General features: G+C 34.3%; 1 protein-coding gene across 5 annotated transcripts in view; it reads left to right on the forward strand.

Annotated features, from left to right (window-relative positions):
- Positions 1–23,396, forward strand: part of Sclt1 (sodium channel and clathrin linker 1) — a 161,184-nt gene that overhangs the window by 78,381 nt on the left and 59,407 nt on the right. For all 5 annotated transcript variants that reach the window (XR_013092145.1, XM_076864458.1, XM_076864457.1 and 2 more), the window contains exons 10-14: positions 1,018–1,108; positions 4,440–4,531; positions 10,676–10,853; positions 16,558–16,656; positions 21,818–21,889. Coding sequence is in view for 4 of the 5 variants with exons in the window: in XM_076864458.1 (XP_076720573.1) it covers positions 1,018–1,108; positions 4,440–4,531; positions 10,676–10,853; positions 16,558–16,656; positions 21,818–21,889 (532 nt within the window). In the remaining variant the exon portion in view is untranslated. The remainder of the gene's footprint in view (positions 1–1,017; positions 1,109–4,439; positions 4,532–10,675; positions 10,854–16,557; positions 16,657–21,817; positions 21,890–23,396) is intronic.

Consider the following 23,396-nt stretch of genomic DNA (forward strand, 5'->3'; position numbering starts at 1 on the left):
TGGAAAAGCAGCCCAAATGTCTATAAACCTCACTCTCCTCAACTTCAATAATACACAATTTGCAATTCTTGTGTCTTAAGTAAGATGATTATAAAGTATTTACAACAATTCCTGGTACCTACTAACTGGGCTATTATTAGCTATTTATAAATTTGTATTTTCTATTATGCTAATATAGAAAGTAGTTATAAATACTGTTTAAGATTCAAAGGTTAATAAATTAGAATATATTTATGAATTTTGCATTTAATACTTTCTATAAGTTCAATAGCAGTAATGATTTATATTTAAATATATTCGTGAAATGTAATAAGGAAACAAATGACAGTTTATACTCTAGTTTTCTTCCTAAAAATTTATGTTCTTTTAATAATCAAAGAGTTCTATATGTACATTTACTACTTATTTAGTATAATATTTAAAATGTTTCTGTTTTAAAAAGTCATATTATTGATCTAAAATTGTTATTCTATTGGGAATCAAGAAAATATTGAAACTTAATTGATTCTGTTAGAATACTCTGTTTTTTCCTTTGCAACTATTATCTCTGAAGAAAGTAAATATTATCAAGGGCAAATGTTTTAATTTTTATTGTAATGTTCAAGGAATTATAAAGATTTCAAGAAAATAGAAGGGACACCAGTTCATTGAGTAAATTTTCATAGAAAGGCCAGTCAGCAGTGTTTTTCTAATCATAGATTCAAGAAATTATAGACATAACCATAGTCTACTTTGTGTACTGAAACTCCTTAATTTATAAAAATGATCGAGTTCTTTCTCATGAAATACATTGAATTATTTGTACATTAAATATGTTTTATCCAAATAAAATGTTAATGACTCACACTTTGTACCTCTCCCTAATCAACTGTACTTTTTCTTCTTTACATTTTCACATGCATTTTGTTAGTGATAAAGGAATCTTTCAGAGTTTACCCCTCAGAGCCATTTTTTTAGGCACATGAGTTTGTAATGGTTCTATGATAACAGAGTTCATTTGTTTACTTTGTTTTTCAGGCAAACAAAGTTAGATCTGAGGGTTGCAGTAGCAAAAGTAGAAGAGTTAACTAAAGTGACTGAAGATCTTCAGGAACAAATGCAAAAGAAGGTGTTTTCTATTTCTTAAAATATTTTTTGATATAATAGACTGACTCTTGTTATGTTTTAGAGAAATATCAGCTTATCAAGGAAAGATAGGTGTTGTGGTTTAGACATGAGGTGTCCCCCCAGAAGCTAATATGTAAGACAATGCAAGAACATTTAGAGGTAAAATTATTGGATTATAAGCACCTTAACTCAATAAGTGCATTAATCCAGTTGAATCAAGTAAATGGGTGATAACTGTAGACTGGTAGGGTGTGGCAGGAGGAGGTAGGTCACTGGGGGCCTGTCTCCTGGTGAGAGAAAGCTCATTCTGCTTTCTGGTGGCCATGTCCTGGGCTGCTTTCCTCCTCCTCACTCTTCTGCCAGGATGTTCTGCTGCACCTTGGGCCTGGAGCAATGGAGTTGACTATCTATGAACCGAGACTCCTGAAACCGTGAGCCCTAAATACACTGTTACTCCTCTAAAATTGCTGTTGTCAAGTCTTTTGTTCATAGCAGTGAAAAAGCTAACTAAAACAATTGGGTTAGATTTAGATAGACTTAATTATTAAAAATTCTACCTCTAACCTTTTTAGCTATATAACTTTCTAAGCCTTAGTCCCTGATCTCCAAAAAACTAATTTCAAATCTCCAATAATGTTAGATTTATGAAGGGGTTACAAAAACTTTCCCATGGATATCCATTATAAAAACTGAGTCAGGCAAAATGGCACACATCTGGAGTCCCAACTACTTGTGAGACTGAGGCAAGAGGATTGCAAATTTGAGACCAGCCTTGGCAACTTTGAGACCCTGTCTTAGATAAGGTACAAAGGGCTGGGGATGCAGCTGAGTGCTAGAGCACTTGCCTAGCACTGGGTAGGGGAGGGGAAGGAATGGATAATTTTTTAAAAACACTAGAAACTATCCCAATACAAAAAGGAGTAAAAGAAGTAAGAATTGTTAAAACATTTTAAGGCCTTCTGAAGGCCTTTAAATTACTTTCATGTATTCAAGACCAAAGTTTAGAACTAGAAAAGCTATTGGAAATTTAGAAAATATTGGTAGTAAGAGTCACACACACAAAAAATAGGACCCTGCTTCTGAGTTTATATTCTTTCCAGATTCATACGTAACATTCCAAATCATGCGTATGGGTAGAGGGGAGGGACCCCAGGAACCCCAGTGAAGAAGCAGGCAGAGGTCCTAGAGAAACCTGCTCTGGAAAGATAGAAATACATGAAAATAGATATTTGAGTTTGCTACTTTTTATAATTGAGTACATTCTAATTATGTGTACACCTGAGCAATAGAAAGCTGAAGCTTTATTCTTTGAAATATCAAAGGGAAGACCCCAAAGCTAGAAATCACAGGGGAATCTCTGCAGCGAGGAAATCACACAAAGAGTGAACCCTCTCTGCCCACATCTGGCCAGATGCTCAGCTCATGCACAGGGTACTCCCCACAAACTCAGCTGTAGAGATAACCGTGGGCAACTGCAAGGACTGACCACAGACAGACATCAGATGCTCTATACTAGGAAAAAGACTTCAGCACTCAAGTCCAAGCAAGGTGATTGTCTCCCTGGACAACAATAGCAAAGCTGCAGTCCTCAAAAGAACAATGCAGAATACAGAGTAGCCCAAGTATATCATCTACAATGTCCAGTTTTCAACCAAAAATTACCAGACAGAATTGTGGGATGTATACTCGAGGGACAGGAGTTTGGAGAATGGAAGTGAGACTATCAGTAGAGTCTCAGTGGATGCTGCTGTTGAGTTTTGTAGGCAAACTTCAAATCAAGAATTATAAATATGTTCAGGGAATTTTTTGAAACATCTGTTTTTAAATTAGAGTAAATTAAGTTCTCAGAGAAAGGAGAGATGGATAAATTTGAGAACTAGAAAATAATTTTTAGTACAGCAATTCTAGAGCTTAAAGTATAGCAAATGAAAAATAATTCATTTGATGAACCCAAAAATAGACTGGAAAGGAGAATGATTTATGAAGTCAAAATCAGAACAATAGAATTTTTCCAATAAAAAAAATGTTTAAAATACTGAAGTAATCAATGGAACAATATGAGCCGGTAAGTATAATTGAAACTGCACAAAGGAGAAGAGGAACAGAAAAACAGAGAAATAATGACCGAAACTTCCTCAGTTTGGTGGGAAACTAACAGATCCAAGAATTTCCGTGAGCCAAACACAAAGCAAATCCCTCCTGGACACACCATGATGGCACTGACAGTTAATTTTAAAAGAAAAAAAAATTGAAAATAGCAACAGAACACTGACCTGCATAGTGAAACCACAACAAGATCAATGGCCGAGTTCTCAGGAAGAAGCCGTGGATGCAGAAAGTTTTGGAATAATAGACACAAAGTGCTGAAGAGAAAAAAGTGCTCGGAGTTCTGTATCCAGGGCAGCTATATTTTTAAAATGAATACAAAATAAAAATACTTTTAAATAAACTAATACAAAATCCCCCCCACACACACAGAACTACATTTCAAAAAATTCTGAAGGAAATTTTTTAGGCTGAAAGGAAATTTGCATTGATTGCAACTCATATGTAGGAAGAATTAAAAACAAGAGGAAGATGTGAAATAGGATATGTCTATTTTTTTCTTTTCTCAACATATTCAAGTATGCAGTTATAATAAATGACAATGATGACACTAAGGACTAACCTCGTACATGGAGGTATATTGTTGCAAGGTTCCAGTGTCATTTCTGAATTAATTTAATATTAACTTTACATAGGGATAAATTAAAGAAGCATCTTATGACCTCTACAGCAGCACCCTCCCCCACAACAAAAAGTAATTCAATAACACAGTTAAAAGCAAGAGGAATTTAAATAGCATCATACAAATATTTAACATTAAAGAAGGCAGGGAAAAATAGACAAAATTTTTTAGGAAGATGATAAAATAAAATCTATGAATATATTTCAGAGCATCATTATGTCAGAGGAGAAACACCCTGAGGTTACTGTGGTAGATAATGATTTAAAAGACCATATCCTAAAGGCCAGCTGTCTGAATGAAAATACCTGTCTTGCTGTTAGATTCCCACTATAGAATCAGTTTGAAACCTTTGTAGAAATCTATGTTTGTACAAATCTATATGCAATGACTGTTTTGATTGATTGTCTAATATAGTATTGATGGTGAAGTTCTCTCCTATCTTTGTTATGTATGTCATTCGTTTCCAAAGTCACATGGCTTCTTTAAACTTAGTTAGAATTATAGCAGCATAACTTCATGTTGTGAGCTGTTTTCTTCAGGCTCTAAAGTGGTGTATTAAGTTTTCATGTACTTGAAATAAGCTTCCAGTCTCTCTATTTTCTAGGAGGAGGATATGCTGTCTGCCCAGGGAAGAGAAGACGCATCAGATAAACGCCTACATCAGTTACAAACAAGTATAAAACAATTAGAAGTGCGGTGAGTTGTTAAATATGTGTGGCTTTGTCTGTATACTTCAACAGATGTGCTAAAGTAGAATTTCTATTTATGGTGTTAGAATATGTATTATAAAGTGCTAAATCAAAACTATAATTGTCATCCAATATTTTGGACATTACTTTAAAATTCACATTCAGAAAATTATTACACTTTGAACATGTGTTCAAAAATCTTTTGTTTAATGAGACTATACCTTTCACACAGTGTGCTATAGTAATCTTAACTTTAAAAAAATTTTTTTTTAGTTATATATACACACAATATTTTGTTTATTTATTTTTATGTGGGGCTGAGGATTGAACCCAGTGCCTCACATGTGTGAGGCAAGCGCTCTGCCACTGAGCTACAACCCCAGCCCATCATTATTTTTAAAGAGAACAATCGTACCAATTTTAGTTCAATACTTTTTAAAGAAGAAGTGAAACTCTTTGAGTGCTGTGGCCTTTGTTTTAGTACGGCATGACAAAGTACGCCTTCATTTTCTTCTATCTTAAGGTCACCCTGCAGAATTTGAAGTGAACCTAGTTGATCTTTAAAAACCTAAAATCCTTCTTTCTTCTCATGACTGATTAAAATTTCTAAATCACAGTATCAGAGGAAACTTGATATTACCTCGACACCCCCATAGTTCCATCTTACATAGTCAAAGTAAGCCATGGAAATAGAAGACATGCGAGCAGAAGGCCTGGCGATGTGTGAGGCTTGCCTTCAGTTCCCAGTGTTGCCAAAAAAAAAAAAGGAGAATGTTATTTTTAAACTATATTTTAGTAATCAGGGCCATAAACACTGCAAGAATGATTAACTCAAGGAGTTGAATATTGTGGATTTTTTAAAATTATTTACTCTATTGTATTTTTTTGAGATACTGGGATTTGAACTGAGCGGCACTCTACAGCTGAGCTACATCCCAGTCCTTTTGTTTTGTTTTGAGACAGTCATGCTACCACTATCAACCTAAATTGATGTTTGAGATTTCACTTTTATTTACTAAGGAATACATCCAAATTTACACATTTTTACGTAATCAGAATGCAAATTACTTTTTTTTCCTTTTTTCTTCAGCAAATCCTCATTACCCAGATTGAAGACATTTCAGAAACTAGGTTACCATGGGTGTGTGTGTGTGTGTGTGTGTGTGTATGTGCGTGCACACATGTATGGTTTATGTTTAAGAGATTGAGAGTGAGTAATGTGAAATGATTGAAAAATATAACTTAGTTAAAATTTTCTTTCCTTTTGAGGTTTGTTTGGGTAGTTTAGGGACTCTTCAGTACTGTGAAAGACTAAATGCACCAGACAAACATAGGAGACGATTTTATTCAGATTGTTGCAGAAGGGAGAACATTCATTCATGAGGATTGTTTCAAAAAAAAAAGGGAGGGGCTGGAAGTTTCATACAGGCAGGTAAACAAGGATGAGGTGCTTGAGTCTTTGGGGAGTCAAGAGAAGGGAGAAGTGGGTCTGTTATTGGAATACTAAGGGCAAGGTTATCCTTTTTATTCATCCCTTTGCTGGAACACCAAAGGATAGAAGATTTTAAAGAATAGGGGAGCATAGGGCTCAAGTGTCGTCCAATGTTGTCAGTACAAAGGAAGAACAAAAGCTGGGTACATTGGGTGTAGCATGCCACAGCATCTGCTCTCAAGGTCTGAAGCAGATATTTGGGTGGACCACTGCTACAGGTTAGAAAGCAAAGATAACAAAAGTGACTCAACCAATAGGCAGACTATTCTCATTCACATAGGAAAAGCTCTTCATGTGAACATTGTGATAATAAAGCAAATATAGATATGTATATAGAGATATAGATATATATACACTCACACAATTTTTTTTAACAAATAAAGCATTTAATGTAAGAGAAATAAATCCCCCAGAGTATAAACAAGCAAAGACAGGGAGCTAAATCAGAGTAGTAAATAAAGAAGGAAGCCAGGCCTGGAGCTGTATAAAGTGGCAGGAGCCTCAACCTAGGGGAGCCTGCTTGAAATGGACCCCTTCAAGAACTACAGCCTCATTGAAAGTTAGATAGGAAAAGTATTTGCCTCTTAACAAAGACAGATGACATGAGACTGTTTACCATATTGTCAGGTGGAAAAAACAAAACAAGATAACCATTATAGTCTTCTCTAAGCATGTGTAGACAGCCCTGGCAACAGAGGAGCTTGGGGTGTTCATTGGAAACTCAGGCCAAAAAACTTAAGTGGCGTTAAGTTGGTAGCAAATCATGGTGCATGGGAAATGCAAAAGTAAATCTCTTTGAGGGGAAACATTTTAAATTTAGGCTCCTAAAGATTCCCATTGATTAAATTCAGGCAGAAATGAGTTTATCAAAAATTACCAAATGCAAGAAAAACTAAGCCACTTGACTGGCAGGAGGAAAACAAGGGTAGGATTTAGAAGCAGCTCCCACCTCACCCCCCAAAAGCTTCAAGTAATAAAGTAATAGAATATAGAATATATAGCACATGTTGAATAATTAAGGAAGCAATGAGAATTTTTTTCATGTGCAAGGAAGTTATTATTTACTACCTTTACCTTTTCCCCAAAGCAGTCATAGTCAGTTTAATCCATCACAAAATGAAAATGTTCTTTCCATTTCAAGACAGGAAAAAAATAATAATAATGAAGGGTAAAAATTGTAAAGAAAAAAAATTGTTTTTTACTAAATAGTTATACAAGATGAGAAATCATTATGCTTTCCCTGGAGTTTTCTGGAGCATAATATTTATTTATCATTGAAGGTTTGAATTGCTTTTTAAGTATATTCTATAGTTTTGTCATAAATTGCTATCTTATTACAAAAATCACTCTAACATCTTTTGTCTTTGTTGTTTCCTAAGGCTTATTGGTTGTTCTTTTAAGAAACTTAAAAATTGTCATTAGTAATCCATTTATGATAAAATGATCACAGCCTGTGGATTCACATTATGGTTTATATCTGAAAAACTTATCCTGTACCTTTGGACTCTGTTAACAGAGAAATAGTCTACTGACCTGAGCATATCAAGAACTCATATCTTAGTTCTAGTCACAGACGCATAACTAATTTATTCTATGTCCAGGAAAAAAAATGTGTATTTGAATTTCTCTTCTCCAAAATGTTAATAAAAGTAATTACTTTGCTCACAGCAGATTGAGAACAAATTGATTTTTTATTTATATATGACAGCAGAATGCATTATAGTTTTTATTACATATATAGGGCACAATTTTTCATATCTCTTGTTGTATACATAGTATATTCACACCAATTTGTGTCTTCATACCCGTACTTTGGATAATAATGATTATCACATTCCACCATCATTAATTACCCCATGCCCCCTCCCTTCCCCTCCAACCCCTATTCTGTATCTAAAGTTCCTCTTTTCTTCCCATCCATGCTCCCTCTCCCTATCCCACTATGAATCAGCCTCCTTATATCAAAGAAAACATTTGGCATTTGGTTTTTTGGGATTGGCTAACTTCATTTAGTATTTATTATCTTCTCTAACTACATCCATTTACCTGCAAATGCCATGATTTTATTCTCTTTTATTGCTGAGTAATATTCCATTGTGTATATATGCTACATTTTTTTTAATCCATTCATCTATTGAAGGGCATCTAAGTTGGTTGCACAATTTAGCTATTGTGAATTGTTCTACTACATTGATGTGGCTGTGTCCCTATAGTATGCTGTTTTTAAGTCCTCTGGATATAGACCGAGGAGAAGGGACCGCTGAAGTCAAATGGTGGTTCCATTCCCAGTTTTCCAGGAAATCTCCACACTGCTTTCCATATTGACTGCACCAATTTGCAGTCCCACCAGCGGTTTTTTCCAACTTTATGGCAGTTGATTATTTTATTGCTTTCCTGAACTTCTATGAGTTAAACTTAGAAAACCACTGTTTGAAGATTTTTATTTCTTTTATTTTAGTAGCATTCTGTGCTAGTTTATACTACTGACTAGAAACAGTGAAATAGTGATCAGGCAGACTGTTCACTCTGAATGAGTGAATTTCACTTGCTTTTAGTTCTGTTAATGTTGAATTATAATCATGTTTATTTATTCAACAATGCTTTATCTTTGGGTGTTTTGTGTTGTTGTTTTTGGTGTAAAACTATAATATTATAACCTAAGTGAACCCTAAGAAGAGATCACTGCATATTAAAAGAAAGAAAAGAAAATTAAATCTTAGGGTACTTTATTGAAAGTCCAGTTTATGTGTTCAGGAACCCTTTTCTGAAAAGGATATTTTTATACTGATCTTTTAGTGTTATCAAATTGTTGCTATTTTCATAAAGTCAAAGACATTTTGGCATCAATAAGTATTTATTGTTTGGGGTTTTAAATTATTGTTTATGATCTTTTCAAATGCCATAAATGTTTTAAAAGTATGTTATTTCCTTTCCTTTTCTAAAGATCTCTCTCTCTCTGAAAACCTCCAAGTCCCTCTAGATGACTAAGGAATCTAAGGAATGGCAGGTCTCTCTAAGAAAGACTTGTCTGGTGTATATATACTCTGTTAAATATATTATTATTAAATGTTTGTAAATTAACCTGAGGTTTTAAAAATATTTCTATTGACTAGATGATATTATGTTAGTTTTTATATCATTTCTCTATAGGGCAGTTTTTGTACATATATGTGTTAATGTGTTCTAGTTGTGAACTGGCTATATTCATTTTTTAACTTTATTTTTATCAAGGGAAAATACATTGAGATAGTTTTTAAAAGCCATATAACACCTCAAAGATTATAATGAAAAATAAGTTTCTTGGTAATAAATATATATGGTAATAAATATGTATGTATGTACTTTATAAAAGCTGAAATCTCAAAAGGGAAAAAATCATCAAATTTAGTTGTATTAGATTTTCAATGTAAAGGGAGGGGGCAGGAGGTTAGCAATGGACATCATTATCCAAAGTACATATATGAAGACATGAATTGGTGTGAACATACTCTATATACAAACAGATATATGAAAAATTGTGTTCTATATGTGTAATAAGAACTGGGATGCATTCCGCTGTGATGCATTTAAAAAATAAAAGCAATTAAAATTTTTTTTCAATGTATTGAGTGAATCTTAACAAATGAGTGAATCTTAACATTGTGTACATCCACAAGACTGGGATCCTAATTAGAATAAACTGTATTCCACGTTTCTATAAATATATCAAAATAGATTCTACTGTCAGATATATATATATAAAACAAATAAAAATTTTTTCAGTTAAAGATTCCTTAAGTACACTCAACAGACAGTGATGACAACAACCAAGTAGATGTGGAAAACATTTGTAGCATAAAGTACATACTGAGGATTAATAGCTATATTATTCAGGGTTCTTATAAAGGAGTAAGTAAACAGCTCATCAGAAAAAAAAAAACAGATGGAGAAGATGAAAAAGAAATTCAAAAAACAAAATCCGTATGGCTTACAAAACAAAAGTGTTTAAACTCCCCAGGAAAATTCAAATGAATAGGTTATGTCCATCAGACTAGGAAAAGAAAGCTTTGGATGTATTGTTTAGTGGAATTTTCTCATATATTGAATGAGAAAAGTACAGAAAAGAGCATAATATGATGATTTTAATTCTTTTAACGAAAATATGTGCAGAAGCCTATGGATGTATATATGCTAAGTGTGTGTATGTATGTATATGATTATATGAACTAGGAGAAAAATATTCAAAGTATTCATTAGTAAGTTAACAGGCTTACCTGAGCAGAAGGCAGGAGAAGGGGGCCAAGAGGAAAAAAAGAGAAAAGGAAGATCATATAAATATAAAGAACATAGCCATCTTTAAATGTTTGTGTCATAATATTGTCATACAGTGTGGTATCACAGCAAATGTAACCTAATTAGAGAATATGTAGGCTCAGTCTCAACCCCTCTGCTCTTTAGCCATGTGACTTTAGTCAAAAGCTGAATCTCTCTGGGTATGTTTGTTGTTCTTTAAAATGGAGTAATAAAACCCACTACAGAATTTTAGTATGTATCAAATGAGAAAATACATAAGAAAGTTATTGGCATAATACCTGCCCTGTACTATGTCCTCATTAAATCTTGTTTCCCTCCCTGCCTTTAAAAATATTTAACTTTCATAATGTGATTATTAATTTCTAGATTATGTGTTGCAATCCAAGAAGCCAACCAGTTAAGAACAGAAAAAACACATCAGGAAAAACAAACCAGAGACCTTCAAGCAATGTGTAACAAATTAGAAAATGAGAAATATGAGGCTATTCTAAGAGCCAGAGATAGCATGCAACTCCTAGAAGAAGCTAATCTTCAAAAAAGTCAGGTAAGAAATCTCAAAAAAAAAAAAAAAAAAAAAAGAGAGAGAGAGAGAGAGAGAATTCACAAACATGTTTATAAATAATAAAATGCCAAAAATTCCTCTGTGGCCTAATAGTAAATGAATCATCAGCTGCAGCATAAATGCAGGAAAATGACACTATTCTGTTCTCAGACATACTATATTTTTGAATGGTAAGACTTAATATCATGAAATATGGTAAAATGTCACTTCTTTCCCAAAGCTAATATTTAAATATCAGACTTCCCCGTGTAACTGATTTTCCTCTCCTATAGTCACACTTCTTAAAAACTCTTATAATGCTTTGCCACTGTATACCCTATATTTTATTCAGTTGGATCAGATGAATCTTATTCACCCTCTTTCCTCTTCAGCTTCTACACAATTACTCTAATAGAGCAAAAGTTTAATTGGCAGAGTTAATTTTAACTTTAAAGATTATTAACTAGATTCTTTTTGTCACTTTTCCTTTTTTAACCTTCTAAACATTGTGATTTCTGTGCCATCTTATACCATGTTTTTTTTATCCTTGTACCGTTTCTGTATGAATGGTAAAGATACTTTAATGGCACTGTCTTTTTATGTAGAGCTCATATTATCACTAGTTTATTTATCAACATTTATTGAATAGCTACTGTATGCAGAATGTTCTACTAGGAAATGTGAGGCATGTAAAGGAAATGCATTGGTTCATTTTTTACAAGATGGAGAATTTTCCAAGAAAGCTACTAAAAACAGAACAAGCTAAATACTAAAGTGCTTATCTTGCCTTTCAGGTAGTATTCCCCTGTGTGATCTGAGTTCTGTCTCTTAGACTTCTTAAAATGAACACAATAAGGCTGGGGTGGTAGCTCAGTGTGGTACGGTACTTGCCTAGATTGTCAGGGACCCAGGTTCAGTTCCCAGAACCACATACAAAGAAAGCACACAATAGACATAATATGTTTGAGTATTGTTTTAAGCATCCAAGTTAACTAGAAATATTAAGGACAGGACAAAATTGTTTACCTCTATCTTCTGAAACTTAATTGCATGAGCACTTTGAATTACCATCAGGTCACAAAAATGAAGATCTTGTGTAGGATACTATGGACAGAGGAGGTGTGTAGACACTCATTGCCTTCCCCCAGGATCTTATCATACAAGTTCTAATAGATGCTCACAGAGGCTTCCTGTTGGTAGAGTGTTCATCTCCCATGTGACTGCTTGCTTAACTGCTGGAGGATCCCATCTTCAGTTACTTGTTTGATGTTCAGAGTCACTAGCTCTCTAAACCCACTAAGTCCGAAGTGTTTAATTCTGTGAATATTTTGAAAAAATTGACACAGGTTCATTGAAACAGATTGGGAATCATAATCTAGAGCTTATATATTCTTTATTATCATTAAGAATAAAAACAAAGATTGCCCTATAAATAGAACACTGGACAATGTAATATCTTTTACATACATATAAACTGTCCTGTAATTAGGGCATCGGGCAAATGTGATACCTTTCATATATTACACTACGTACAACGAAGTAACTCTCATGACCTATTTATCAATTAGTTTTGGTGGAAAGGAGCAAAACTCTTCAAAGGCTTACATTACATATTTGACAGTATGTTGTCAGTTTCACATAAGATGACTTGTTTTGACGTTGTCAATATTATTAAGGCTGAGGCAAGGTGATCCGATCGCGACTTCAAAGCTAGGATCAGCAAAAGTGAAGCACTAAGCTGCTCAGTGAGACCCTGTCTCTAAATAAAATACAAAATAGGGCTAGAGATGTGGCTCAGTGGTTGAGTGTCCCTGAGTTCAATCCCTGGCACACACACACCCTGCCCCCCAAAAAGAGAATGATATGGCTTCTCACATCAAATCTTAATATCATTTTGGAGAGTAGTAGGTCTGAGAATATCACACTTTCTTCTTTGTGAAGGTTTCTCATTGCATCATTTTACATAACTAAGCAAATGTCTCTAAAAATTGAGCAAATTTATGAGAGCTTTCTTGTCTTTGTTCCTAGATTTGTGAGTAAACCATTTATTTATCAATTATCTGAATGAATAAAGGCCAAAATAATTTTGTACCTCTAACAGAAGTGAAATACTTGGCAACCAACTAATCATGTGTTTGGTCCCTTTGCCTTTCCTTGAGGCACATTGGCTCTGCTCTTAATTTTTTCAGTCATCAAACTTTGCCAAATGGTTCCACTATATTACAGTTCATTCCAGTAATGACACATTTGTTATGTAACCATTTTATACAATGAGAATTTCATCATTTGTACCACACAAACCTCTTGATTATTTTTTCATCAGTGTTGTTGGATTCATAGGACACTTGTTTAGTCTGTTTTTCCTCATAGTGCCAAAGTGTACCAAGAAATCATAGCCAGTGAATAGATCACTGGAGGAAAAAAAAGAAAAAAGCAGAGTGATTGTGGATTCTCTACCACTTTAGGCATTTATAGAACTACTTGATGCCAAAGCAAAAGGTCACCGTCAGGTGCTTCTGAAGTACTTTTTCCACAATATAAGTCAAAGTTATAGCAATATCTTGCTATTCCCCACAGTGCCCAGAATTTATAACCAAATCTTATGACCTTACCTCTTATGAATTGTTTTAGTGAATTGTGTCCATAATATCTGATAATTATGTCATCCACTGCCAAATGTTCTCCAAAGATAGCACAATGTCCACTTTCCTACAGCTTTCAGAATTAATGTCTTCTCTCATCTATTCTCTGGAGTATGAAGCATGGGTCACAGCTCATCAGCAAGTGTCCCTAGAAGCAGCACATCATCATGCCAGGCAGCAATGCGGTGCCCTGCACATCACTGCACCACACACATGTCCCAGCGTCCTCCTCCTAGGACACTGATGATTTGAAATGCAGCATGTTCCTCAAGATAGAATGGCATCCCCTTTCTAGAGAATACTTTTATGAATATATTTTATACTGCTTATCAATTATGTAAATATTTTGTTCAGTTGATCATTTAGCTAGAGTAACTTTTTTACAGTTTTTTATTGTTTCTTTTTAGTTTTATATGACAGCAGAATCCATTGTGATATAGTGATATCTTATTCTAGTTAGAGTCCCATTCTTACGGCTGTCCGTGGTGGTGGCATTCTCTGTGGTGTTTTCATGTATGTACATGGGAAAACTATGTCAGACTCAGTCCACTGTCCTTCCTTTGCTTACTGCCCTTTTCCCTCCACTCCCCATTGTCTAATCTACTACACTTCTATCCTTCCTCTCACCACCACCCCTTCTTGTGGGTAGCTTCCACCTATCAGAGAAAATATTTGACCTTTAGTTTTTTGGGGATTGGCTTATTTCACTTAGCTTGATAGTATTCAGATTCAACCATTTGCTGGCAAATGTTATAAAGTCATTCTTCTTTGTGGCTTACTAATACTCCATTTTATATATTTACCACATTTTCTTTATCCATTCATCTATTGAAGGGGACTTGGGTTAGTTCCATAGCTTAGCTAATTGAGTTGCTATAAGCATTAATGTGGCTGCATCATTGTAGTATGCTGATTTTAACTCCTTTGGATATATACCAAGGAGTGGGATAACTGGGTCAAATGGTGATTCCATTCCAGGTTTTCTGAGGAATCTCCATACTGCTTTCCAGAGCAATGTCTTGAATATACCTTTTTCCTCGCATCCTCACCACCATTTATTGTTACTTGTATTCTTGATTATTACCATTCTGACTGGAGTGAGATGGAAATCTCAGTGTAGTTTTAATTTGCATTTCTCTAATTGCTAGACATGTTAAAGATTTTTTTCATATATTTATTGACCATTGGTAGTTCTTCTGTGAAGTGCCTGTTCAGTTCCTTTGCACAATTATTGATTAGGTTATTTGGTTTTCTTTTGGTGTTTTTTGAGTTCTTTATATATGCCGGAGATTAAGCTCTATCTGAAGTGCAGGTAAAGATTTTTCTATCATTCTGTAGGCTTTCTCTTCATGCTCTTGATTATTTCCTTTGCTGTGAAGAAGCTTTTTAGTTTGATGCCATCCTGTTTATTGATTATTGATTTTACTTCTTGCTCTTTAGTGGTCTTATTAAGGAAGTCAGTTTCTGTGCTGGTATGTTAGAGTGTTGGGCCTACCTTTTCTTTAAGTATTTTGCAGGGTTTCTGTTCTATGACCTAGGCCCTTGATCCACTTTGAGCTGAATTTTGTACAGGGTGAGAGATAGGGGTTACTATAAAAGTTAACTCTACTACATATGGAAAACTGGAATTCCATATGAAGTAGGGTAATTTTTATAGTAAAATTTATACCATTCTCACATTGAATTTAAAATATTTTCAAATACCCTTGTCAATCACCTATTACTTTTCTCAATAGATGTCTAAAAACCTACCATAATTATTTCAAAGTTACCATAGGTGCTGTATTTGCTGCTCAATTTATGTTGTTGTGGGTGTTCTGCATCTGGGACACTGGGACAAGATGGATTACCAATTGTACAAACAAGTAGGCTGCAGAGCCTGGCATCGTTCCCCTTCATCATCCCCTCTCCTTCTGGAGACTGTTAGGTCATGACAGCTATTATGTCTCACTAGCTTAACTCATTAAGCTGGAGGAAACCTGTTTGAAAATGTTGATGGTATATTTTGAAGATGGTCAAGTTAGAATACAGGGCCAGCACTTGCCTAGAGCAAGGTCCTGGATTCCATCCCTAGCACCAGAAAAAGAAAAAAGAAAGAAATAGAAGAAAAAGAAAACTTTAAAAATTTTAGAGATATTGATTGATTCAGTCTGACCTAATTGGAGGAATTCCCAGCTCAGAAAAATGTTTGAGTTAGAGATGTAAATTCAGACTTTGTCAGAATATAAGTATTTAAAAGTCAGAAGATTTTATTAGATCAACAAGGAAAAGACATAGAGAAAAGGAGCAAGAACTGCGCTTTGGGTGGTTCAGTATTACAAGATGCAGAAGAAGAAGGCTAGGCAGCATTTGAGACTGAGAAGACACATTAGTGAGGTGGAAGGAACACCCACAGTGGGGTGCACTGAAGGCAGTCCAGAAAGCAAAAGAAAAAGGAAGCGATAAGTTGTCTCAGTACCATCAAAAGGTAAGACCATGGTGACAAAAACTTGATTAAAGGGAGTGTAAAAAGAATGGAAGGAGATGAGTAGAGGAGTTTTGCCCCATAGGAAAGAAATGGAGTGTGACTGACAAACAGAACTAGAATTTTAACAGTATTTTTAGTGGGTGATGGTGATGATTGGTAGGGATAAAAACACATCAAAGGTAGTACTGTGTGATCCAGGTAAGAAGGACATGATTTAAATAATATCAAATAACGTAAAGAAGGAGAAATCCAGAGATTTTTTTCAAGAATATGATACTAATGGATGATGACTTAATTTGTATAGGCACTTGAAAGAGAAGAAAAATTTTAAAATCTCTAAGATTTCTATCTGTAGAGATTGGAAGAATGATGGAAACACTGGCTGAAATAAATGTCAGAGTAAGTTTTTAATTAGGACAAGGATGTATGAGGTTTGGAAAAACAGATATCATTCACGACTCTGGCAACATCTTCAAATGGAAATGTCCCAGAAATTTAGGAGGTGATGTTATTATAAAGAGAGTGATTAGTAGGTTTTTAATAAATTCTCTTTGCTAATAATTATGTGATTTATAACATGAAATGATTATTTTCGTAGGCTCTGCTTGAAAAGAAGCAAAATGAAGAAGATAAAAAGAAAATGAGTGAAGCAGTTTCTCAGCTTATACAAAATACTTCTATAAGAACCAAGAAAGAAGTAAGGAGTTTTTAATTATATTTAAAATTCCAAATCTAAGTCCCAACTATAAAACTAAGTATTACCTAGAGACTTCAAAATTGAAAAGTAAAATTCAGGAAGACTGCCTATGAAATTATTAGTATAAATGGTTAAAAACAAATGTTCCTTTCCTTTAATATTACTCCTAGAGGGACAGCCATTTTAGACTGCTTTTTAATAAACTTGCCAGTTTAAAAAAATAAATAAATAAAGTTAGGACTGGGGATATAGCTCAGTTAACAGAGTGCTTGCCTTGCATGCACAAGGCTGTGGGTCCAATCCCAGCACCACAAATAAATAAATAAATAAAAATAAAGTTAACTCATTTGCTTTCTCAAAGACAAATAAGTGGTCAAGTTTGCATTCTTACAAAGCCCTTCTATAATGTTTCTTGCCACAAAAGTATTTCTTAGGAATCTATTACAGTCCTGGGCCACATAACAACATTTTGGTCAACAACAGACTGTATATATGACAGTGGTTCCATAAGGTTATGATGAAAAATTCTTGTCACCTAGTAATTTCTTATTCTAGTAAGTTTTTATTCTTGTTGAAATATGTTTAGATATACAAATATCTACCATTGTGCCTACAGTGTCCAGTATAGCAACATGCCGTTACAGGTCTAAGAGCAATAGCCTAGGTGTGTATATCAGCTGTACCTTCTAGGTTTGTGTTAAATATTGTCACAAAAACAAAATCACCTAACAATATGCTTCTCAGAACAAACCCTGTTGTTAAGCAATTCATGACTGTCCTTTGTCGGTGACTAAACCTAGATAATATCCCAATATAAAAATTCCAGTTTGAGGCAGAATCCAAACTAATTCCTGGACTTTTTATTTCTGATCTTCTGTATCATTCCTACTAGAACCATGCTGTCTTTATGGGATTGAGACACTATAACTTTAGGCCAGAGTCTAACATTTTCTTGAAGACTTATTTTTAAAATAGATAATTAACAAGTTGTATGTATTTTATGGCAAAAGTATTTTATCATGGTATTAACACTCCACTTGTATTTTCTAATCCTAAAATGAATTCACTTTGATTTTAAGGTTGGTGGAGGTTGTGTTTTGCATTAACCATTAGATAATCTCAGGGAATTTTTTCTAAGGTGATGTGATGGTGTTAATTCCAAATACCTTCACAAATATGAATATTAACTGCCTCCCATGCCTCCTGTTACTCCCCCATAAGGAACCCTACAGGCAGGGAAGCTCATTGTCAAGACTGGACTCGCTGTCTTCCTCTCAGATCTTTTCCTTTCTCCTGTGCTCCTGTTGATTTCCTTAATACCCAGTCCCTCACTACTGCTCTGGTCATTCACTCAGGAAGTCTTTATTGAGCACTTCCTATGTGCCAAGCATTTTCTGCATCTCTGACTCCTTTGCATTCCACACTACTGCCAATTTGGGTTGTTAGTGGGTTGTTTTTTTTAATATATATAAACTTAAAAATTATTATTGAAAATAATACAGGTTCATGGTTAAAACAAATGGAAGATATATAACATTGTGTAAAAGAAAATTAAGATTGCAAACCCAGTATTCAGAAAATATGATCACTATACGTAGCATTTTTCCTTTGAATTTTCATTTAATTAAAATTATGGCATATATGGAACAAAAATATATGCATCAAAATAAAAGGGACATCTTAGAGTAGAAGTAGGGAACCAAAGAAGAAGGAGGAGGGGAAGGAAAAGGGAAAGAACCAGAAAATGAAGTTAATGAAATTCTACTAGGTACATATATGAATGTACCACAGTGCATCCAATTTTATATATAACTATAATGTCTCAATTGAAGAAGTAAACAAATAAATAGCTGGAAGACCAATAGAATAGAGGAAGGGATTTGGGGGAAAAGGGGTGGAAGGGTGTGGGTGTAGGACTGGGGATTGAAATGGAGAAAACTGTCATATGCATGTGTGAGTATGTCAAAATGAACCCCACATTGTTATAATAGCAATACACTAAAATAAAAATTTTAAATATGTTTTTTTATATATTTAAAATTTACTTATATATCTCACCCTGTGAATAGTGTTAAGCCTGAGAGGTAGAATAATAAGACACATTTCACTTTTAACATTTTTTATTTCTAAAGTGTTTGAAATTTCAAAGAGTAGATTTTTTATAAACAAAATGTATATTTTATATGCTGTTTCTCATAGGATATAATATGTAGCATATATTGCTTACATTAATTTGTACTTCAAAATATATTGAAAAGGTTTTGTTTTTTAATTTTGCATCTCTGTTGATAATGATTTCCCTACTTATTACAATTTAACATGCTCTCCAGATACGTACAATAAATCCTTTTAATTGAGAATAACTTTACAGGTGTTTATTTTTATTGGCTAAAGAAATTATAATATACAAATTTTTACATATTTCTGTTCTGGCCATAAATTTGAACAAAAAGGTACAACAAAGTTTATTTTTTTAGGTATTATTTCTTGGCTACTTCTCAAATAAAATCTATTTAAAAATAAAGCATTGTTTACTTTTTTTTTTTTTTTTTTTTTTTTTTGATGAAGGATCTCACTAAGTTGCTTAGGGACTTGCTGAGGCTGGCTTTGAACTTATGATCCTCCTGCCTCAGCCTCCTGAGTCTCTGGAATTATAGGGATGCACCACTGTGCCCAGCTAAACATTATTTACTTTTGATTTTAAATCATGGCTAGCATACTCATTGGCAATTGCTATTTCTATTTCATGTTAATTTACCTTACTACTACTACTTACTATCCATAAAATTATAGAAGGAAAAGTTTACTTAAATAAGGTTGAAGCAAGAGAAGGTATATGTCCCTGTGTAGACTTTAGAGCCCCAAGCACAGTAAATCACCTCATAGATGTATGTATTTGTTCCTATAACAAGGATTTACCTTTTGTTTTATCAGATGCTAGCTCTAGAAAATTCCTTATGATCTTTGGAGCATAGTGGAGCAAGATGTCATCAGTATTAATAGTTCTACACAGTCTTCAAAAATAGCTGAATTCATCCGAATTCTCCAGCATTAGTATAAAAATATTTTAGAATATGTACCCTGCTATTGTTATGAACCCTCAAGTTAGCTATGTCCACTGTAGACACTGAATGGAGCACTTTTTAGAAATTATGTGAGAGATAGTCATGGCTATGCTTATCAGGATCAAAATGTTTGTATTATGGGAACATCCATGACTTAATTTCTTTTTGCCTCAATGTATTAATCAGCTTGCCAGTTCTAATTTATAAGAAGAAAAAGTTTCGGTTTGACTGATGGTTTCAGAAATCCCAGTCCATGATCATTGGGCCCTATCACTTTTAGGACTATAGGGAGTCTGCAAATCACTGCAGGAGTGTATTGGAATAGCAAAAGCACTCACCTTCATGAAAATCCAAGGGAGATCAGTAGAGTAGAGGAAAGGGGTCAGGGGAGGGAGGAAGAAAGGGGGTAAGGGGACTTCTGGGGAATGATATTGACCAAATCCTATTGTTATATTGTGTGCATGTATGAATATGTACCATGAATCTCATCACTATGTACAACAATAGTGCACCAAAGGAAAAAAAACCCACACACCGCATGGTTGGGAAGTGAATGGGAGGAATGAGAAGGGTCAGGGTCCTGGTTTCCCCTTTTAGGGCCTGTCTGCAGTCACCTGAAGGCCTCCACCAGGCCCCACCTCTTAAAGGTTCTGACATCTCCCAGCAGTGCCTTATTGGGACCAGGCCTCTGCCTGTGGCCTCTGGGAGACATTCCAGATCCAAATCAAGCGCTCAGTCTTCCTAACCTGTTTGGAGATAATAACAATTTCATATGCCTAACATATATAATCCTTAAAAGGCTCAACTCTTATTACTGACCCGTGAACAAAATAGATTGATCTTTAATGTCCTAACCCTTAATTTTATAAGGGAAGTCAACATCAATTATGACCTAAAATACGGCCACATATAATGTTGACAGATCTTCAAAAATATAGTTCATATTAATAAACCAGATAAAGTACATGGCATTTTTCTAAATGTTCCAAAGAAAGTTTTCATTATGTTTTAAAAATAGTTCATTTAGTATAATTCTAGAAAATTCCCAAAGACTTTTGGATCATGGAAATTTTCTTGACAGCATACGATTGGCATCAGTGTTCTTCACACTCCTTTTAAAAAGCATGAATATCTATTAGAAAAAAATATTGTCATAGGAACCATCCTAACAAGGTGTGACTAATTCTTCAGAGTACTCCGAGCACATAAATTGTACTGTTTCTGAAGATATTTCTGTGTTAATTTAAATGCATATTTCCTTAAAAAGTAATTTGCTTGCTCTAAGATGTGATCTTATGTGCAACATAAAATGTTCTTCCATTTGTGAAATCCAAGTGCCTTAAAGTTTATTTGTTGCATTTGCAGTGTGTGATGCTGTTTTTCTCTTACCCTGCTCTGGGCACCAGCTCCCAAAGTGTTGCTCAGAGATCCTACAACCACACCTACTTTCAGAGTGACATTGCCCACTGTTACTCGTTACTCTTTTCACGCCCATTTTATCACAAGCCAGTAGCATGGTTTTCCAAAGGCTGTCTGATCTGCAACAACACAACAGGTTGAATACAGAAACAGATCAGAGAATCTAGCTGACTTCTATTCCGTAAGACATTAAGGAGATTCACAAAGATGTAAAATAACACCACTCTTCTCAAAAATGTTTAGTTTTGGTGAATATACTTATTTTTCATAAAAATATATTATTTATACTAATTGATATGATTTAAATTATTGTTTTAAAGGAATTAATAATTAAGTTTCATAAAATGTTTCCAGTTTTTATTTCTAATAACAGTAAAATATTGATAAAGAAGCTATATAAACAAGAGCCACTGTCCTTTTAGATGTATCATTCTATTTATTTTATTCTCATGACAGATTCTTGGCCTTAAATACATTGTGTGTTTATTCATCTTTTATGCCCTAAAAGTCATAATTTTACTTTTTATACAAAGTGTTATCCCAAGGACCGGGATATTGCTCAGTGGTAGATCATTTCCCATCTCCAGTACTAAAAAACATTTACTATCCTAAATTTGTATCAGATATTAATCATTTTTACTCTTTACCTAAATAATTTGTAGTGTCTTAATTTACAGGTTGAAAATACAAAAAAGCAATATCATATACAGATTTCTCGATTAACAGAAGAACTTTCAGCCCTTCAAATGGTATGTGAGAAGACTATATTGATAATTTCTTTGAAAAATTGCTTAAAAGCCACTATAGATGGTATTGGACATTCATTCATTCAAAATATATTTACTGAGCCATGACCTATGCTAGGTGATAAGGACAAAGTGAAAATCCAGAAAGACATGTTTTCTGCAGTCTTGTGCCTTGGTCTAGCAGGAAAGATAGATGGCATTCAGCACATGTACTTGGTAATCACTTGCCTTTGACAGAACACACAGTGCCATTGAGCACCCAGCTGCAGCTGCTCCCACATGTTGGCTTCATCTGGGAGGCCAGGCAGAAAGGGAGAGGGAGGAAAGACCGGGAAGCTCCTGAAGAAAGGAGTACTGAAGAGCAAGTAGGCGAAGGGGGAGAGGAAGACAGAGCTTGTGTGGTGGAGATTGCATTAGAGATATTAATTTAACTTGAAAATTTGAGGAGCTGAATTTTTTTGTTGTTAAACATTTTTTAGTTGTAGATGGACACAATACCTTCATTTATTTATCTTTATGTGGTGCTGAGGATTGAACCCACTGCCTCACCCATGCTAGGTGAGTGCTATACCACTGAGCCACAACCCCAGCCTCGAGGAGATGAAATTTTAAAGTTTTGCTTGTAGGAGAATAAAAATAAAAGCAATTCCAGGAAATGGAAAGATATTTACATCTTCACAAACTCTTAACTTTTCTGAATCCCTGTTATCACTTTTCATCTGTTACAAGACGGAGCAGTGAGCTGTCTTTTAATAAAGATGCTGCACTTTTGTATGTCTGCACACACACACAAACTGGTGCTCTCTCCATGAAATCTTATCCCTTCAATTAGATTGGAAGCACCTTGGTGTAGAAAGTCTTTTGTCTTCCTTCATTTCCCCCATTGCCTCCTATGGTGTTTTTACACAGTATATTTTGAAATAAATATTTATTAACTGAATGATGTTTAAATACATCTGAAAGAGGAATCAGGTCTTTTCCACATTCTACAAATACTGTAGTGTACATTATGTACAGGTCCTGAATGTATAGAATCAGAAACACTATTGCTTTTTATTTATTTTTTAAGTATCACTTGTTTTGGTGATATAGGAACATTGTGTAAAATTAATGGGATGCAATATGGCTAATTAGTCATGTGCCATTCACTGTCATACAGTTTTACCTCACCCTGTTATCTTGCTTATTCTATTCCATGAGCTGATTAGCTATTAGAAGACTCTCTTCTCTGTAGAAGAGGAGGAATAACAGTGCCTTTACCCTGGTCTAGAATTATTCAGTGGACTGTCCACTCTGCAAGAGCAAGAAAATTAGTTCTGTTTTCCCAAAGGAATGAGGACTAGTAAGGATTTTTAAAATAATTATTATCTGTGTAACAATAAAAGTTATATTAAACTCACTCTAAAGTTTTAAAAAATTGATAACTTCAGTTTATTACTAAACATGTTTCTAATGCTTATGATAATACAATTCTTTCTCATAGCTAAGTTATTTTTCTAAACATCAAACA

The sequence above is a fragment of the Callospermophilus lateralis genome, chromosome 8, assembly GCF_048772815.1.
Source record: "Callospermophilus lateralis isolate mCalLat2 chromosome 8, mCalLat2.hap1, whole genome shotgun sequence".
Lineage (NCBI taxonomy): Eukaryota > Metazoa > Chordata > Mammalia > Rodentia > Sciuridae > Callospermophilus > Callospermophilus lateralis.